Here is a 17,306-nt window from a genome sequence, read left to right on the forward strand (position 1 = left end):
AGTGAAAAGATTTCAAGGCTTTTGTGTCGATCGTCAAAGATATTGTTTTTTAGTAATTTTGTTAATTAATATATTATTGCGACGAAAAGAAAAACATATTCCATATAATTTACAATATTAAATAAACTCCACAATATTAAATAATATTCTAAGCAACAATATTTATTACTCAAATATTATTTAGTTAAAAAGCAGTGAATTATAATAAAGTATTCCAGTTCAAATTTCAACTTACCTTTGGAATAAGTATATTTATAAATTATAAGTTAGTTACTAATATTGTAATTAATTAAGTCACGTTATAATTAATGTTTAAAGAATTAAACACAGTGTATGTATTAAATAAGTAAACTTAAAATGTACAGAAAGGTGAGTGAAAATAATGTCTAAAGAAGAACGACGCCTGAATTATTGCACAACAGCGTACATCTTTCTCAGTGAGATGAATGCTCGCATAAGGAGGATTATTCTACGCGCACTGCTATGTATTGTATATCGGGTGTATCACATTTTTATTACGTTTCGACAAATTACTATTTATTTGCTATTTTCACGTACTGTGTAAACAGATTTATTTTTAATATTATTTTTTTTTTAAACTAATATAGTTAAATAATTTAGTTACTTTGTAATAAATAAAATACTAAGCTTTCAAGCGTTTAACCTGTACAATAAATAATAAAGTATCATCGCGAACATATTAACAGTTTTTTATAATTAACGACTTCACGAACAACAACAAAATTTTATTCAATGAAACAACCGATCAATTATTATTTCACTTTAATCAGACTAAATTAAGTAAGTAATTGAATCCGGAAGCACTTAATTACATAGTCTATAAACTATTGTGCCTCATTAAAATTATTCTCAGTAACTAAATCATTCAGAAACATGACAATTTTAAAACAGAAGAAAGTGTCATAAACATTTTGGTACATTTATTTATAATTTTAAATGTTTTTCTCGAAACCATTTTTCCAGATAATTGACATGATTTTGTAAAAATAGATTTGTAACTTTATGCGCACAAAGTTAGGGCCTAATTTTCGTAGAAATTGCGGACAAAACGATACTTTTAAATCGTTTTCTTTTCATGTTCCAAAAGTGACAACTGTTAAAACAAAATCAATGAAACGTTATTTCGCTCATTGAACAAATTGTTCATTTCTTCTGGTTTGCATCACAATCATACCTATATAAATAATTGTTTAATTTCTCATTCAATTCATTGGGATTCTGGAATCGCATAAAGAGTGGAGGTACTTTTGTTTTGTAACGCACACGCAGCTTATATCTTTAAAACTGCTATATATTTTTCTAAAATAAATGTTTAAATAATTTTAGTTTCATAAAATTCCAAACATGATCTCTATTTCCGTATTTACATAAAAATGAGTTGCCTTTATTGTTTGAAAGTTTTATGAAAAATAAATCTACTTGTAAATTACGGTATTACTTATCCGGATGATTAGTATTACATTGTACCAAGTAAATTGAAAGCACTCGAGAAACTTGTTGGAAATCAGAGCAAAAAGAACGATCTATTGTGTTCGCGTTTAGCCGTTAGACAAAAAGAATGCGAGGAAGAAATACACGTGGACACGCGTTAATCGATGATCCAGGAATGCACGGCTTTTCTGCACTTTTATGCGGTATTCCGTGCTGATAAATTGCAACTGTATTCTTTCGCGAAAGAAGACGCATGCGTTTCTCTTCGCACAAGGAATTCGAGCGGAAAAATGTTTCTGCAAGGCTGCATGATGAAATAAAATAGTAAGGAGGCCGAACACTCACCGAACGAATTAACAGTTTAAAACAGCGAACCACATAACCGGGTCGCCAGACACCAAACAAGAACTCGTATCCAACCTTCACCGATAATCGAGCCTGTGTCTCGGTCGAAATACAGTGTCGTCAGAAAGTTTGAAAGCAAGTTGCGCTTTTGAAGAAATATATATATATATACGTTTGTGACTCAGTATGAATAATAGTGGAAGTTTAGTGAAAAAAATGTTTAAAACTAAAAAGTTTAATTTGATTAAAGGAAATATAAGAACCTATTACCTTCCTTTAAAACATAACTAATACCCCAGTACGTAAACAGGAATGATTTTAAAACAAGGATCTGTTGTTGCGCATTCATAAAATAGTACTTGTTCTTTTATTTTTCATATTTTCATTATTTTCGTGGTCTGAATAATTTCTTATCGAGGAGCTACCGATCTCGTATTAACGTTCTAGCCTTTAGTTTCTGAATATCAAGGACTGTGTTCAATATTTCCAGAAAATTCGACCAATTTATTGTTCGCTTTCTAAAAAATGATTTATAAGTTATTTTGGAGGATGTTAATCGTTAGAAATGAAGAACAGTGAAAGTCAAACATTAAATCAAAAGAAACCTTGATATATTAAATTAGTATTTTTATAAAAAAAAAAAAAACTCTGCATAAGTTTCTGTAATTACAGAAGTCTATGTGTACTGTTCGTAGACAGTCTTCGTAGTTTCCACAGAAGTGGATCATTTTAAATATTAAACATATTAGAAAGTACAAATAATCCCTATAGCGTGAAAATTGCTTTCCATACACGTGGAACAATTAACTGGACCAACAAATAATCAATTAAATGATCATTATGTTGTAATATCTACATGAAACACTTGGTGTAATACTAAGTTACTACCATAAAACAATTATTAAATTTAATAACGTTGATTGTAGCCGTAACAAACTGTTTTAACATTAAAATATTAAAGAGCTTATTATTTTAGTAATGAACATTATTAATTTTATTATAACAAGTTTTTTTACTTATAGATTTAATTATTCAATTTTCATTTAAAATACACACACATGCTAATTGTTACAGATTTAATCCTTCCTTATTTGCCATATGGAATGCAATAAATTTGGCTGTCTCGTACTTTTAGCCGATACTGTACATCTTGACATTCTTTTTTTGGAGTATTAACCCTTCACGTTCCATAATTTTTCATACAGTGTGTTCCAGCAAATTCCAATCAAATTGAAAATTTGCGAACTTGGTATATATGTCATACTTTCATAAAATTCAACGAAGTCTATGCATTGCTTCATAATACAATAAGTATTTTGTTTTCCAACTAAGTTTCACGTATCGAACTCTATCATAGTGAGATCTTATTATACAATAATTGTTTCAATGTGTTTCCTCTTGAATAAATAATAAAATATTACAGCTCCATAACAAATCGTACATACGAAATATTGACTTCTGATAGAACGTAGTTTCAGTTCATCGTAACAATTTCAAAGTTACGATCGTCAACGTATAAAATAATAAATTAATTATTGAGTAATAATATACTTGATAAATCACTTTTAGTGATTTTTTCAACATCGACGAAAAATGAAGATTCCTTTTTACAATTGTCATAAAATGATTTCTTTTCTTCTGCTAAGAATTAAACGATTAGAAAAGATCATACTTCGTATTTTTTTTTTTTAAATTATAATGATAAATTTCACTTAATGTTATTCTTCACCACTGTTTAATAATTGTTTTATCTTGCATCTATAATATAAATATCTCTTAAATTGTCTTCTAACACATATTGTATTACATCAATGCAAAAATGTTTCGCATAAATTTCTTTTATTTTTAATGGACATGCTTTGAGATAATATAGGAACGCAGAAAACGAAAAAAGAGTACCTATATAAACATAGTCTCGCATTTGTTTCGTGTCGAAACACATTCGTATTAAATTACTTAGCTTTATCATTGTCGATCGATCGAAATCGATTTTTTCGAATAAATGTAACTTTTGTCTTTACGAAATTTGTTTGTCCCATCGAAAATTCATACATCTATTCATCTTGTTTTAATAAAATGCAATCATTGCAAGTAACATTACACCAATGTTATTTTGAACCCCACTATACTCTCTAGAGAGTATAGAAAATTTCCCAGTTCAAAAGTTAGAATATAACGATAAAATGACAGTAATTCGATATAAAATCTAACTTCACACAAGTATACAGGTAGCTAATAAAAATTATGATACAACGTGAAAAGATGAAATCACATTCTTTTCACTCAAAAGAAGAAAAGATTAGAGAATGTACAAAAGAGTAGAATCTGTATCGAACATGATGCCAAAGGACGGCGGACGAAAGAGAAAAATGTCTTAAGCAAAGAGTAGCAAACGTTTCCCTTGCGCGAACTACGTGCAGTTCAAGTGAACAATGAGTCGGCGCACTATCGTGCGAAATAAACGAAGAGAAAGCACATATGGCCGAAGTAAAACGAACTTCAGAATGCGAACGCGCTAATGCATTCGGCCGCAACGGAGCATATGTGTTTTCTTTGACGAAAAGCACCGTTGCAACGCGAATCGCGGATGCCGTAGAATCGCGTCGAGAATCTGTTCAGATACGTTCCTAGGTATATCTATTAACGCGCGTTAGAACGTGTAAATTTCTTTGGTCCGCCGCGTGTTCCTTGCGTTTATCAGCCGATCTTCCGTTTCTCCATGCGTTCTTCGGCCACTCTCAGCCGTGCATCTTCGTAATTGTGTCGCAACTGTTATCGGCTATCGACTAACTGGCCCTCTTCTTTCGCAGATAAATCCACATTGGCTTCGCTCGCATCACTCCAACCTCAATGCCACGAAAGATTGAATTCGAAAAATGCGAAAAATTTTACGCAGGCACGAGTTTCGGCGAGTTTCTATTTATATTCGGAAACACAGGGCACCGGTTCAGTGCCGAGACTATTTTCAAATCATAGAAAAGTTTTTACTTTTAAAGTTTTCACTTGGATGATTTTTTTAAATTTTAATCTGCTTCAGACCAGAATTAATTTACCTCGATCAAAACTTTTTACGCATCTAAAGTACCTATCGATTTCATACAACTATACAAAGTGTTCACTTCAGCCTCAGTGCCTCGAAAGATTGAATTCGATAAATGCGAAAAATTTTACACAGGTACGAGTTTTGGCGAGTTTCTATTTATATTCGGAAACACAGGGCACCGGTTCCCTGCCGCGACTATTTTCAAATCATAGAAAAGTTTTTACTTTCATAATTTTCACTTGGATGATTTTTTAAAATATTAATCTGCTTCAGACCAGAATTAATTTACCTCGATCAAAACTTTTTACGCATCTAAAGTACCTATCGATTTCATGCAACTATGCAAAGTGTTTCAAAGTTAGATATACAAACTTTAAGCAAGTCTCTCCAACGTGTTCGAAAATTCGAAAGTTAATAATTTCAATTTATGTATAAAATATAAGACAAAAATTGATAACCTCGTATTGAATCCATAGTCATGTATTGGCTGACACACACGCCCTCGAGATATTGGCCCCTGCACGCTACAGAAAATAATTCTCCTTTACCACGCCGAAACATTGAATTCGTTCGCAAATGAACTCAACTTCGTTGACTGAGTATCTATTGTCGGGATTGAGAAATCTGTATTTAAATTCGTAAATCATAGACTCTGATTCTACAATACGTCAGCGCATTAAAATTAATTTGCTCCGGGTGTTACCGATCTCCTTTCTATCTTATTTAACCATAGCGGCGCGCTCGACGCTCTTAATGGTAATTTTTGCGACCATATTTACGCAACATCGACGTCGAAGAGAAAGGAATCGTCCGAGCAAGCGAAATCTATTGTATCGAAGGCGGCGGCTCGATGCAACATAGGAGGAATGTCGTGTAAGTGCGATACGCGATAAAGGTATACAATAACTCTGGCCTAACTATATTGTTCAACGTAACTGGATGACGACGAAAACAAGTACATGTGTTTCACAGTACTCGAAGCAATAACATTGGATTTCGTATAAGATTTTCTTTATCGATTAAACTCGACATTGCGGCCTCGGGTGTAGGTTTTCATCGAGAGAAGCATAATTCTAAAAAGTATATGCAGTCATGAATAAGAAAGAGAAGTACGAGGTAATTATTAAATTAGAAAAATGATAAAGTTGTCGCTAAATTACCCATAATGCAGATTAATCCATAAATTATCTATTATTCATTCGATGAATTAATCGCTCGCAAGGTAAACGTGAAAATCGGTTGTAAATATATGGCAATCTTATTTTTACATTTAGTAGAATCTTTAGAATCTTGATACTCGATTAATTCTACAGACTCTTTAATTATTTTACGAAACACACTAAATATGTATATTTAGAATGCATATAATAAGTTGTTCGATAAGTTTTATCAAACGACAAAACTTATTGAGCAATCTGGTACTTATATCGTTCAATAAGTTTTATCGAACGATAAATAACAGTATACGTGTAAAGAATAAATACTTGGAATATTGTTATTAATACTGTACCTAATCGCAAAGAAAATCGAAGAATCGAGATCCGTTAACTGAAACCAATGAATAGGCGCCCTAATATTTCTATCGTACAAATTGACGATCGAAATCATTAAGTTTCCTATGATTTCTCACTTGTCTGTATTTTATCATCCTTCGCACTGTATTCTAAATTGTTCAAAATAATTAAAGACATACCTACGAAAATATCTTGTAAAAACATTGCTGTAGCAAGCATAAAACGCTTCAATCATTCTTAATAGTTGGTTCATTCATTGTTTTGATCGCTTAATAGTTTTTAACGGTGTAAGAACAGAAGGAGGAGAAAGCAACGAGGCGTACAATCTACCTGGTCAAAGAATTATGAGCATATAAGACAATTAGAACTATTCTGCTCAACATAAGTCAATGTTCAAGAATGAATATATATTATATCCATACGTAAACTACGAAAACTGTTTATAAACAGTACACATAGACTTCTATTTAAAACTTCGTGAAAAATAGAATCTGCAGAATTACTTAAATGAAATGAATATTTCTTATGAAGTAGTATCGTTGTCGGTATGTACTGGTTCTCTTAATTTCTCACAATCAGTGTCTTTTACAAATTGCAATACTCTGCGTATCGTTTCTATTACTATAACTTTACATTATCCTAGGTATTATCCAAAGCTTTTCTGTTTATTAATCAATTGTGACTTTCGATTGTTTCTTTAAATTATACCAGTATATTAATAATTTCTTTATTGCATCTCTTTGAATTGTACTTATTTCTGACGGTTTACCATGAAATTTATGTTTCTACAGTCTGGTTTCGCACTTGTCCGAAGCGTGAATCGGAAGAAGTCTCCTCGACGCTTTCTCCGAGATATACATATTAGAAAGTATAGGCTACCAGTCGGTGGCTAAAAAACCACAAATACGATTAAATACCTCCAACTACTTGGAAGATAGCTTTTAAAACTTCAGTTATGCTCCAAACTGTACAATAGGATTAAAACGAAACCTTAATATTGAATATTATCAGTTCACACTTTCAATAAAAAGCATTAACAATCTAACGAAGCAAAGACATTTATCGAAGAAAAAATTGTTGTCATTGTTTCAAACGCAATGTGTACGAACCTAAGGATATCGTTTCTCGGTTTGGTCGATAAAAAATTCCGCTAAATGAATTTAGACACGAAATCATTGTCGTTGGCTTTCCAAGAAAGGAAAAAGCGCTTTTAAAAAACACGAATCGATCTCTAAGGTAAACGTCTTTAATAAAGAATTATTCTACTGTAATTCTTTTAAAGGACTTCCGATCAAATCGAAGTAGTTTCGATTACGAAATCAAACATTTTGAAACACACAGAATGGAATAAATAAATAGGTTAAATGTTGATTGTCTAACGGTTGAAACGTATAGAAAATAACTCACCGACTCCGATCCACAGGCACAGCGCCGTAATAACGATGGTCAATCTGGCAAACATTGCGCTACATCGGTCTATGATACATTAAATGTCAATGTAACCGCATTCAATCCGTTGATACGAGGTTCGATATGCTTGAGTCGAACCGTCCTAATCGGCAACAATTCGAGAGTAAGTTCCGGCGATGACATCTATCGAACTGTCACACATCGATCACACTGCTATGCGAACACATATGTCATTAATCCAGTAGCGAGCACATCTGTTGTTCATTTTGCGGCGATCTCTCACATTCTTCATATCCGAAGCCAGTTGAAAACCAATCGACGAATAATCATAGCGAAACACATTCCTTGGGCTCCGACAACGAAACGTAACCCATTCGAAGTAAAGTTTTCGAAACGATTTTCACGTCTACGTGCGCGTACGCGTGCGCGCGCGCGCGCGCGAGACCTTTCCGCGACAAATCAGAGTGATTTCGAATGCTCGCCTACAATTCGAAAACACCGTTTGAAAAGTTTTACTTCATAGTTTGGAATCCGAGCGACGTGTCTCTTAACCGGTCGGGACACGCGAAGTAGCCGCCGACTTTCTCTCAAGACGGATAATTAACCGGCACAGGTTTTTAGAGCGACGACACACCGCGGCGAAACACCTATTACGAATGCACCGAACGCGACTGGTGAACCGTCACTGACGTGAATTTCGAAAATCGCGTTCAATTTCTCGTCCTCGATCGTCGCCGTGCTCGGCTTCGAAATCGCTTTCAAGCTCATTACGATCCCTCGTTTCTTTCCGCCACCGGACGATCCGATCCTGTCAATCAATTTCTCGATCGCTTTTTCACTGGCCCGAAAAACTGACAGCTTCGTTACGAATCACTCTACGCGTTGTCAAGAACCGAGTACCCGTATTGATTCCACGCATCGTCGAACGAAGTCTAATCGCGATTTGGTGCCCCTTGATTATGCCACGATGCTACTCGCGGACGTAGCACCGACTCTACGTGCGCCTCGACGCGATCTGTTCAACAGTGCTGCGGCAGCCATGCCGATCAAACTGAACGAACGTGTATCATTGGCGTAGTCACTGTACTCGACGCGGTACCTTCACTTAAAATTATCCTCGTTTGATGTAGCTTATTAAATATCAATGTACACGTATTTTCCTTCGTTTTTCATTGTTACTTTGTTGTTCTTAATTGTCAATGTTTTCAAATTTTGCGTGTACAACGTTACAAAATTTAAACGACGTTTGCAAATTTGAATCGAATAAGATTCGATTGCTGAAAATATACAACTACTGAGATGCTGGTGATTTAGAATTAAGTGATTTATATAGAGCTACGTTATCGTTTTAGAAATTCATTAAAACACACAGGAAAGGCTACGCCATTGACTCACTGTCAGTTCTATAGAGTCTGAGAAAACGGCATTGGTTAACTTGCCTTTAGATTCTTAAAAGTATACACACTGTATACAGACAGAAAATAATTACATATTTCAAAGACCAAAGGCGGTGTTAATTGAAAATTTGAATTATATAATAGGATTTTTTTAAATCCCATGTGTGCTTCTTAGAATAATAATTAAAGAATTATTTTCATTTAACAATTTAAATTAAATTGTAGTCAAAATTATAATTTAACAATTATTGTAACTCACAATTGCACAATAATGAAATTGTTACACTTATAGCGTTACTTGTACCTTTCTTAATAATAAGAAGTTTTGGAAGTACACATTATACATACGTACAATACCTTTCTGCATCTTAGACATTTTATAATTAATGTGTGTGTGGGGGGGGGGATACACATTACATTATATACACACACGCACGCGCGCGCATTTATGCATAATAATATATATTTTGTGTGTGGGGGGGGAGGAGGGGGGGGGGGTGTACACATATATATTTAAAATATTATTTCTAATTGAAATTTTAATTAAAAACTTAATTATATATTCAATATATTGCAAATTATTGAATGTAAGATGCCACTTGTATATTTTTAAACTATATTATATCAGTATTGTTATATATTTTACACATTTTTGTTTACCATGGTATTCTTTTAAAAATTTCATTATTATTTGGATATATAGTAAGTCAAACACGTTAAATTTTGATTCATTCAGTTTCATCAAGTTTTACACCTATTTTACTTTTTGTTTACGTTGCACTATATACCTTAATAATCTTTACAATACTTATATAAAATTGTATACAATTTGAATTTATATAACAGCATATCTTTTAATAGAAAAATATATCATATATGTATATACAATATGTTACACATTGTTTCAAATACATCATGGATGTACACATGTATGTAGATGCATAATGTATATGTGCCTAAGAAGTACATCAACTAAAACAGTATCTAAAGATGCGAGCTGCGTTAACCGTTTGACGGTTGAATACCAAAATCAGGAGTGTGGGAAAAGAGTATAACTTTTATAGTGAATAAAATGCAATTCGATGTATCACATTGTATATTGAACATACATAATTATACTACTAACATTTGGAAGATGCAATTATATTTGTACTATTTTAATTTTCATATGCGTGTATTTATGTATCTTCAAGCATATAAGCTTCGCTACATGTTCCATACACCTATTGTGTCAAATGAAAATATTGTTATTATTTATCAAAATTTTAATTATTTTAGGAATATCTCAAACGTATATATAATACATATATATGCATCTACGTACACGTGCACGCGCGCGTGTGTACTTAATGTGATTACGAAATACATCCACTAATATGTGAAATATAATTCACAATTAATATATCAATATAATTTTGAAGAAAATAGATTCTAAATGCTATATCTAAACGTTTCTAATTTTGAAATCATGATTGAATTTCTATTCAGTATGAATATAGCAACTAAATTATTTCCAAAAATTCTACAGCTATATAGTTATATTTTGTTTTACATTATCAATGGCCTAAATGTAACCTTATTTAGGTGTTGAAATCTCAAAATTCATTGGTAACATTGAGGTTTCGTTATGTAATGGACGTTTTTAAAACTTGGCAGAGATATAAACCAGAAGTACAAACGTGCCTCTGCTTCTCAGTGATGGGGCAGAGAAGATTTAGAATTTCGGTAAGTTATAAAATGGTTAATTATATCCCCTATTAATAATGTTCCAATCTGGTTAACTTTTAGTGTCAATATTTTCCTATATTATAATTTTTATGTTTTGTGAATAATTTAACAATTATTTGATAATTTAACAATCATCGCTTTGAGATGGGTGCCCTTGTTGCTTCTCCGGAAGCAGGAGATGCATCAGTTAACACCATACCACATGTGAAGAAATGTTCTGCCATTATTGGTGATCACTCTAAGAGTTTTGTTTCTACAATGTCAGAAAAAGACACCATTAATCCAAGTGGTTTGATGCCTGCATCACATTATATTAATATCATGAACAAAAGTAAATACGAACAAATGTTATTGATGGAAAACAGTGCATTTGATGAAATGAGTAGTTCTACAATTCATGATAATTGCCAGTTCCCTTACTATAGGTTATTATTATTACTATCTTTCAATATTAAATCCATAAAACTAATTTTTATGTATAATAATATTTGTTCTATGAAACTATAAGACAGAAAGTACAGTAGTAGATAAACTTAAAATTACAAAGAAATAGAGACAAAATATTGTTGTTTTTACTATTGTATATATAATATTAAATAAATGTATTTATTACAATTTTATGTTTTATGTTTTACAAAATTTGTTTTTATTACTATTTATATAATAATAATAGTTAATAGTTATACACATGACATAATAATTTCCTACATAAATTTTTTCTGTAGGAGTAGTAAGAATGATGGCCAATTTCCAGATGCAGTTTTGGTAAAGGATGTAGGCATATCGTGCATGCTCCTGAATCAGAGTGTTCCTAAAATATCTATTCCAGAAGCAAACAGTTATCTAGTTAAACAGCTCAAAAGAGAATATAATGATTTATCTAACATTACTAGTAAAATAACTGCATATACAAAAGATATTTTAAATAATTTATCAAAGAAAAATCAAAGAAAAACTCAGATGATCAAAAAATTGGTATTTCGTTTCCAATTAAATTTTGTACTTTGTAATCATATAACTACTTTAGCTACATTTACATTGATGATAATATAAATATTTTACATATATAAAAATTTGTTTTTATAGAAATAATATTTCTGTATATTTGTTTGCTCTATATGATATTTTTATTAATTTATTAATTTAATTTTTGAGAGACTTCAAATATATGAGTTTTTATAAAATGTTTTTTACAATATCAACTTAAATTACAACATTCCTTTTTATTACATTTGTACACTTTATATACTTTATTGTATACTGTAGGTATCTTCAAAACATGCAATAGCATCTCAGTATGTAGACAATAAAGGCAACCTCTGCTTAAAGTTACGGCTTATCAGTAATGCTGAAACACAATGTAACCCTACAGAAATTGTTAAGGAATCTGATAGTACACTGCTCCAGGATAAATATGTTTCAAAGGGCTTATGTAATCAAAATTGTAATTATCACAATTATTTTATAATGAATTTAAGAAGCAAATAGAAACCCATTTTTTTCATCTATCAATTTATAAATTAATTTATGACATTTCATTGTGTTTATATTTGTATAATCACACATGTAGCAAAAAACAGAATTATGTATAAAGATCAAATGACAGTATGTAAAGAAAATTTTAAATTGAAGCATGAAAAAGAAATTCAAACAATATCCTCTGAAAAAAATGTGGAAACGAATACTTTAAAGTCATCATCACACAGCACCTCTTTTATCTATAATTATTTAACAATGAGGACAAGAAAGTCTTCAAATGATATGAAATCCACATTAATAAATTTTGACGATATGACTAAACATCAAAATAGTCATAAAAGTAACGCCAATAAAAATCGTAAGGAACATTCAAAAAGATGTAATCCAACAATATATACTAATTGGAAAGAAATTTCAAGATCAAAGCAATCTAAAAATAATGTATTATCTACCAGTTTCGATAAATCACGGGAAATGGTACGTTTAGTAATTATTTAGAATTTACTATTAATTATTAAAGTTAATTATGTATGTATATTTGTACAGATAGTAATATAGTGTAGAGAATTACTTTTTACAAAATGTAATAAGTTATATTTGTTTTGCTTGATTAAGTTTACATTTTAATTATAGTATAATCTTTTTAAATTATAGATGAATACAGAAGAAAAAATTGTGCAGAATCAATTTTTCAATTCAAATTTGCGTAACAATGTACCTGATACAGAGTTTCATACTGTTAATGTTCGAATTGTAAAACATAATAAGAAATGTGTATAGTTTTTGTATTTTTCGTTTTTTGTTTCACTCATATTTCATAAATATCTTTACACCGTTTTAATTAAATTTTGTTTATTTCTCTTTGTAATAAATATTTTATATTCTAAAGTAATATTATTCAAAGCATTTTCTTCTTGTAATTAAGTAATTCTGTTATATTAACTATTTACTCTACGTATGTTTTATGTGCAACAAAATCGATATTTTCATTCGGTATTAATTGCAAGTAACAGCTGTGTAGATGTATAAGATGTATTTAATTTTATTTATACGAAAAACGTATATTATACAATATTGTACACATGTACTGTGTAATAATAATTATTAATCATTGATCAATTTCAAAAACTATATAGTCAAAGATAAATACATATGTATTACGTTTCGTAAAAGAAAATGCTTGCTATAACAATATAATAGGTTATGTTATAGTATTTTTTTTTACTCAAAATCCATGTTAATTTTTATCAATAAGTTTTCGGAAGTAAAAATATGACGGAAAGTGTAATTTCTGATCAATACAAACAAGGAATAGTATGGAATGATTTTAAAATTAATAATGATGTTTACATGATTTCTGTTACATGGAGATGTAATACAGCTGAAGTTATTTTGACAAATCTCATTGAAATATGGATGGAAACATTGTCAAATGAAATTATTTTAGATAGATGCAAGGTACTAAACTGTAAAATATATTATTAAACGTATGTGGATTATACTTTATTTTGGAGTACTATCTAATCAAGGATTATAATTGCAATGTATCTGTATTCGTATGACAAAACTACAAATTTCTATATATATAATTTGTTGTATTTTAGAAATTAAATCCACTTTTGGATGTGAACGCTTTTAATTATAAAGAAGTTGTGGCAAATATTTTAAACAATATATCAAAATATATTGTTGAAGCTTCGGTTGAACAAATAAAATTACGTGCTCAGGTAGAAGGAGGTTCAATGAAATTTGCTGTGTATTTATCAAAAGGTACAAATCAAGATTTTTGGGAAACTATAACTAAACCTTTATGTATATCATCAATGGAAATTATTCGCCAGCACAAAGTGCTTTTAGATTTAATAAAGAGAAAAGATGAGGAAATTGCTGAATATAAAGCAGAAGGTGCTGAGTTAATAAGAAGTATGTTTCCTGTGATATAAGAACAGTTACTACTTTTTATTTTAATAAAAATCTAATATTTATTTAATTGATACAGAGAACATTGAAACAGAGACTTTTAAGGAAGATCATCTTAAAACAAATATTTTTATTCCCAATATTTTTAAGTGTACTAATGCATTCCAAGCAATGGTGAATTTTTATAATGCACTTAATTTAAGTAATGGTAGCGAATCTTCTACAAAATCTTTAAGGTACTGAAGACAAAAGGATACCAAAGTTTTAGGTTAAAGAATTTATAAAAATTTGAATATTTTTTATTACAGCGGTATTAGTAAAAATAATAAATTAGAGCAAATGAATCAGACTATAATTATTCCTTGTCAAGATAATAATAGACCTAGTGGGTCTAAAGAAGTTACGAGTATGGACATTCGCATCCAAAGAAAATTAGAAACTGTAAAATCAAAGTGTAAGAATCAGAATAAACAAACTATCAATGAAAAAGTAATTAAAAATAAACTGACAGCTACAAGTGTGATGCATAAACCAATTAAAAAATTAAAAAAAGGTTTGAATGATTTTATATTGTAGAACGATATATATTGTAGAATATAAAGCAATAATTTTTATGCAATATGCAATGAAAATATTGGAAGTAAAAGTGGTTTTATTTAAGGTACTATTTCTATTTTAAACTTAAATACATTTTTGTATAATATATTTAACTTGATACAAAAATTCAAATACAAAATTTTGAAATGATCAGATTAATAAATAAATACTTCAAATATTGTTTATAGAAAATACTGAGGTATTAAAGAAATATTTTAGTGTATATTATATTATATGCTATATGATTTGGTTTTATAAGAAAATAAAAAATAAAGCAAAATTAGATGGATATAAATATTATATTTAATTCGAATAATTTTATAGAGAATTCTGTATTTTATTGTACAAAGTAGTATATCTATAATGAAGAATGTAGCATATTTGTGATTTATTTAAAAATACTATTTACTATATAGAACATGGGTTGAGACTCATAAGCTCTTTATTTTTTTTTTTTAGTATTACTTCAGTTGTAAATATACTACTATCTAGAACTTTTATTGTATATAAGAAAATTGTACATAATAAAATTTAATTTTTTCGAATATGAAGCATAAAATATGTACACATTTTTAAAAAAGTAATTGTTCTATTTATGTATGATTTAAAAAAAAATAAAAAAGAAGATATGATATAAACTTTCGTTATTTAACGATTATCATTCTTTTTGACATTTTGATCTATTATAAGAATTGTTAAAAACAAAAAAGAATCGGATAAAAGAACAACGGGCTCGTCCGGGATTTGAACCCGGGACCTCTCGCACCCTAAGCGTGAATCATACCCCTAGACCAACGAGCCGCAGTTCTTACTTATTGGTTTCACTAGGGACATCTTCCACAATGGTGACACTGTCGCTGATCCAAAGTTATCAACTCTTATTATTTTATGATAATTTCTCATCGTATGATGTTGTGCACGAAAGATGGCGGAACGAAGCGAACAAGACTTTAATAGAACTGCGTTAACGGTGCGATGTGGCCGGGTAATTGATGTTTATTTTAACTAACGTATATCTAAAACGTTTTTCGGTGGAATTGTAATCTTTGAACGATCAGAGTATTACACGCGTTTTTATTGACCTAGGCATGGTACACGGGTCAACGCGCAGAAAAGATTCCCGGAGGATTGGTGGGTGTCGTCGGCAATGATTGCACCGGCTTAGATCTTTCCTACAACGAACTAACCACTATCACTGCTGTTAAATACTTCCAAAGACTGCAGGAGCTGATACTTGATAATAATAAACTTCGGGATCTTAAAACATTGCCCCGAATACCGACGCTGACCACTCTCAGTTTAAATAACAATAAGGTTTGTTCTTTCTTTTCTTTTATTATGAAATCTATTAACGGTGATAAGAAAGAGATTAGCTGTGGCGTGCACACGCCGTAAAAATAATAGATTAAATCCTTTATGAGTAATCTTACAGTATATCGCGGATTGTGAGTTATTTACATACATGTGCGTTGTAATATGATATATCGAATTTCCATAGATTGAAGTATAGTTATTGATAAAAACATTTGCATGTTATGTCTATACTGAACACATTCGATAAGTTTCAAAGTAGTACATAACTGGAGAAAGTAATACAAATATTGATTATAGCTTATCGAAATTTAAAAAAAAAAATAGAAGTAATTTATTTCATTAAGAAATAGGTTTTTATTAAAGGCAAAACATTGATAAAAAACACAAATCTCACTAAGTATTTATTCTGCAAATATTAATGTATTTTAAAAATTAATTTGAATTTCTATTACAAAAACTTAAAATTCTTAGTAGTATAACTGTTTAAACAGGTAAAATTATTCCAAGAATCTACAAGTTTAAAATAATTGTGTTAGAGGATCTTTACTAATTTTTAAAACATTTTAAGATTTAATAAACATTTTTACACTACTCTCACAGTCAAAAGATATTTCATTGTATATATTGATTAATAAAGAAGGAAATTATATCTTTGATTTCCTTTCTTTAATCTGAATTATTTAAATCAATATAAATATTTAAGTAAACAAACATTTGTGCATGGTACTGTAGCCTATTGCCTTGTTGAAACATAAATTTCTCATGAATTGCATTTAAATTTTGTTACTATGAATTTAATTCAAAATACCAAATGATAGTATGGATGAACAAGTCTGCTCAAAATATTCTACCTTTTGTAAAACCAATTTATTACGTTAAATTGTCTTCATTCTCAATTATGAAGTAGAGACTTCTCTATTTAAGTTTTCTTTGGATATTCACTAAAGCGTGATTTCTTTTTGTAGAGAAATGAAAGATTACAATTAGAAATTACAAAAGACATTAACGAAAATTTATATCATGATATTTTGTCAGGAAATGTAAACAGTAGTTATCATTAAGATGTATAATACGTATATGATTCTATACAATGAATTGTAAGACGAA

General features: G+C 30.1%; 4 protein-coding genes and 1 non-coding gene across 11 annotated transcripts in view; 3 read left to right on the plus strand and 2 right to left on the minus strand.

The window, feature by feature from the left end:
- Positions 1-8,769, minus strand: part of Cad96ca (tyrosine kinase receptor Cad96Ca) — a 44,053-nt gene extending 35,284 nt beyond the window's left edge. Inside the window, exon 1 of the mRNA XM_076316510.1 lies at positions 7,762-8,769. Within this exon, the coding sequence (XP_076172625.1) occupies positions 7,762-7,816 (55 nt within the window). The 5' untranslated portion in view covers positions 7,817-8,769. The remainder of the gene's footprint in view (positions 1-7,761) is intronic.
- A 1,782-nt stretch (positions 8,770-10,551) lies between these two features.
- Positions 10,552-13,180, plus strand: LOC143149427 (uncharacterized). 2 transcript variants are annotated; one of them, XM_076316765.1, is made up of 6 exons: positions 10,552-10,886; positions 11,155-11,314; positions 11,615-11,864; positions 12,156-12,333; positions 12,460-12,845; positions 13,023-13,180. In XM_076316765.1, exons 2-6 carry the CDS (start codon positions 11,184-11,186, stop codon positions 13,146-13,148), a joined length of 1,071 nt encoding a protein of 356 aa, XP_076172880.1. In that variant the 5' UTR covers positions 10,552-10,886; positions 11,155-11,183; the 3' UTR covers positions 13,149-13,180. The 2 variants fall into 2 exon arrangements, with proteins under 2 accessions (XP_076172880.1, XP_076172879.1); XM_076316764.1 differs by having other exon boundaries at positions 10,554-10,886; positions 11,034-11,314.
- A 239-nt stretch (positions 13,181-13,419) lies between these two features.
- Positions 13,420-14,991, plus strand: LOC143149428 (non-homologous end-joining factor 1). The gene is made up of 4 exons (XM_076316766.1): positions 13,420-13,826; positions 13,973-14,291; positions 14,368-14,524; positions 14,597-14,991. Exons 1-4 carry the CDS (start codon positions 13,641-13,643, stop codon positions 14,862-14,864), a joined length of 930 nt encoding a protein of 309 aa, XP_076172881.1. The 5' UTR covers positions 13,420-13,640; the 3' UTR covers positions 14,865-14,991.
- A 623-nt stretch (positions 14,992-15,614) lies between these two features.
- Positions 15,615-15,686, minus strand: Trnap-agg (transfer RNA proline (anticodon AGG)). The gene has a single exon. It is a non-coding gene; the product is annotated as a tRNA-Pro (tRNA).
- A 27-nt stretch (positions 15,687-15,713) lies between these two features.
- Positions 15,714-17,306, plus strand: part of LOC143149429 (leucine-rich melanocyte differentiation-associated protein) — a 53,457-nt gene continuing 51,864 nt past the window's right edge. For all 6 annotated transcript variants that reach the window (XR_012992777.1, XR_012992776.1, XR_012992774.1 and 3 more), the window contains exons 1-2: positions 15,714-15,870; positions 15,972-16,199. Coding sequence is in view for 1 of the 6 variants with exons in the window: in XM_076316768.1 (XP_076172883.1) it covers positions 15,811-15,870; positions 15,972-16,199 (288 nt within the window). In the remaining 5 variants the exon portion in view is untranslated. The remainder of the gene's footprint in view (positions 15,871-15,971; positions 16,200-17,306) is intronic.

This window comes from Ptiloglossa arizonensis, chromosome 7 (assembly GCF_051014685.1).
Source record: "Ptiloglossa arizonensis isolate GNS036 chromosome 7, iyPtiAriz1_principal, whole genome shotgun sequence".
NCBI lineage: Eukaryota > Metazoa > Arthropoda > Insecta > Hymenoptera > Colletidae > Ptiloglossa > Ptiloglossa arizonensis.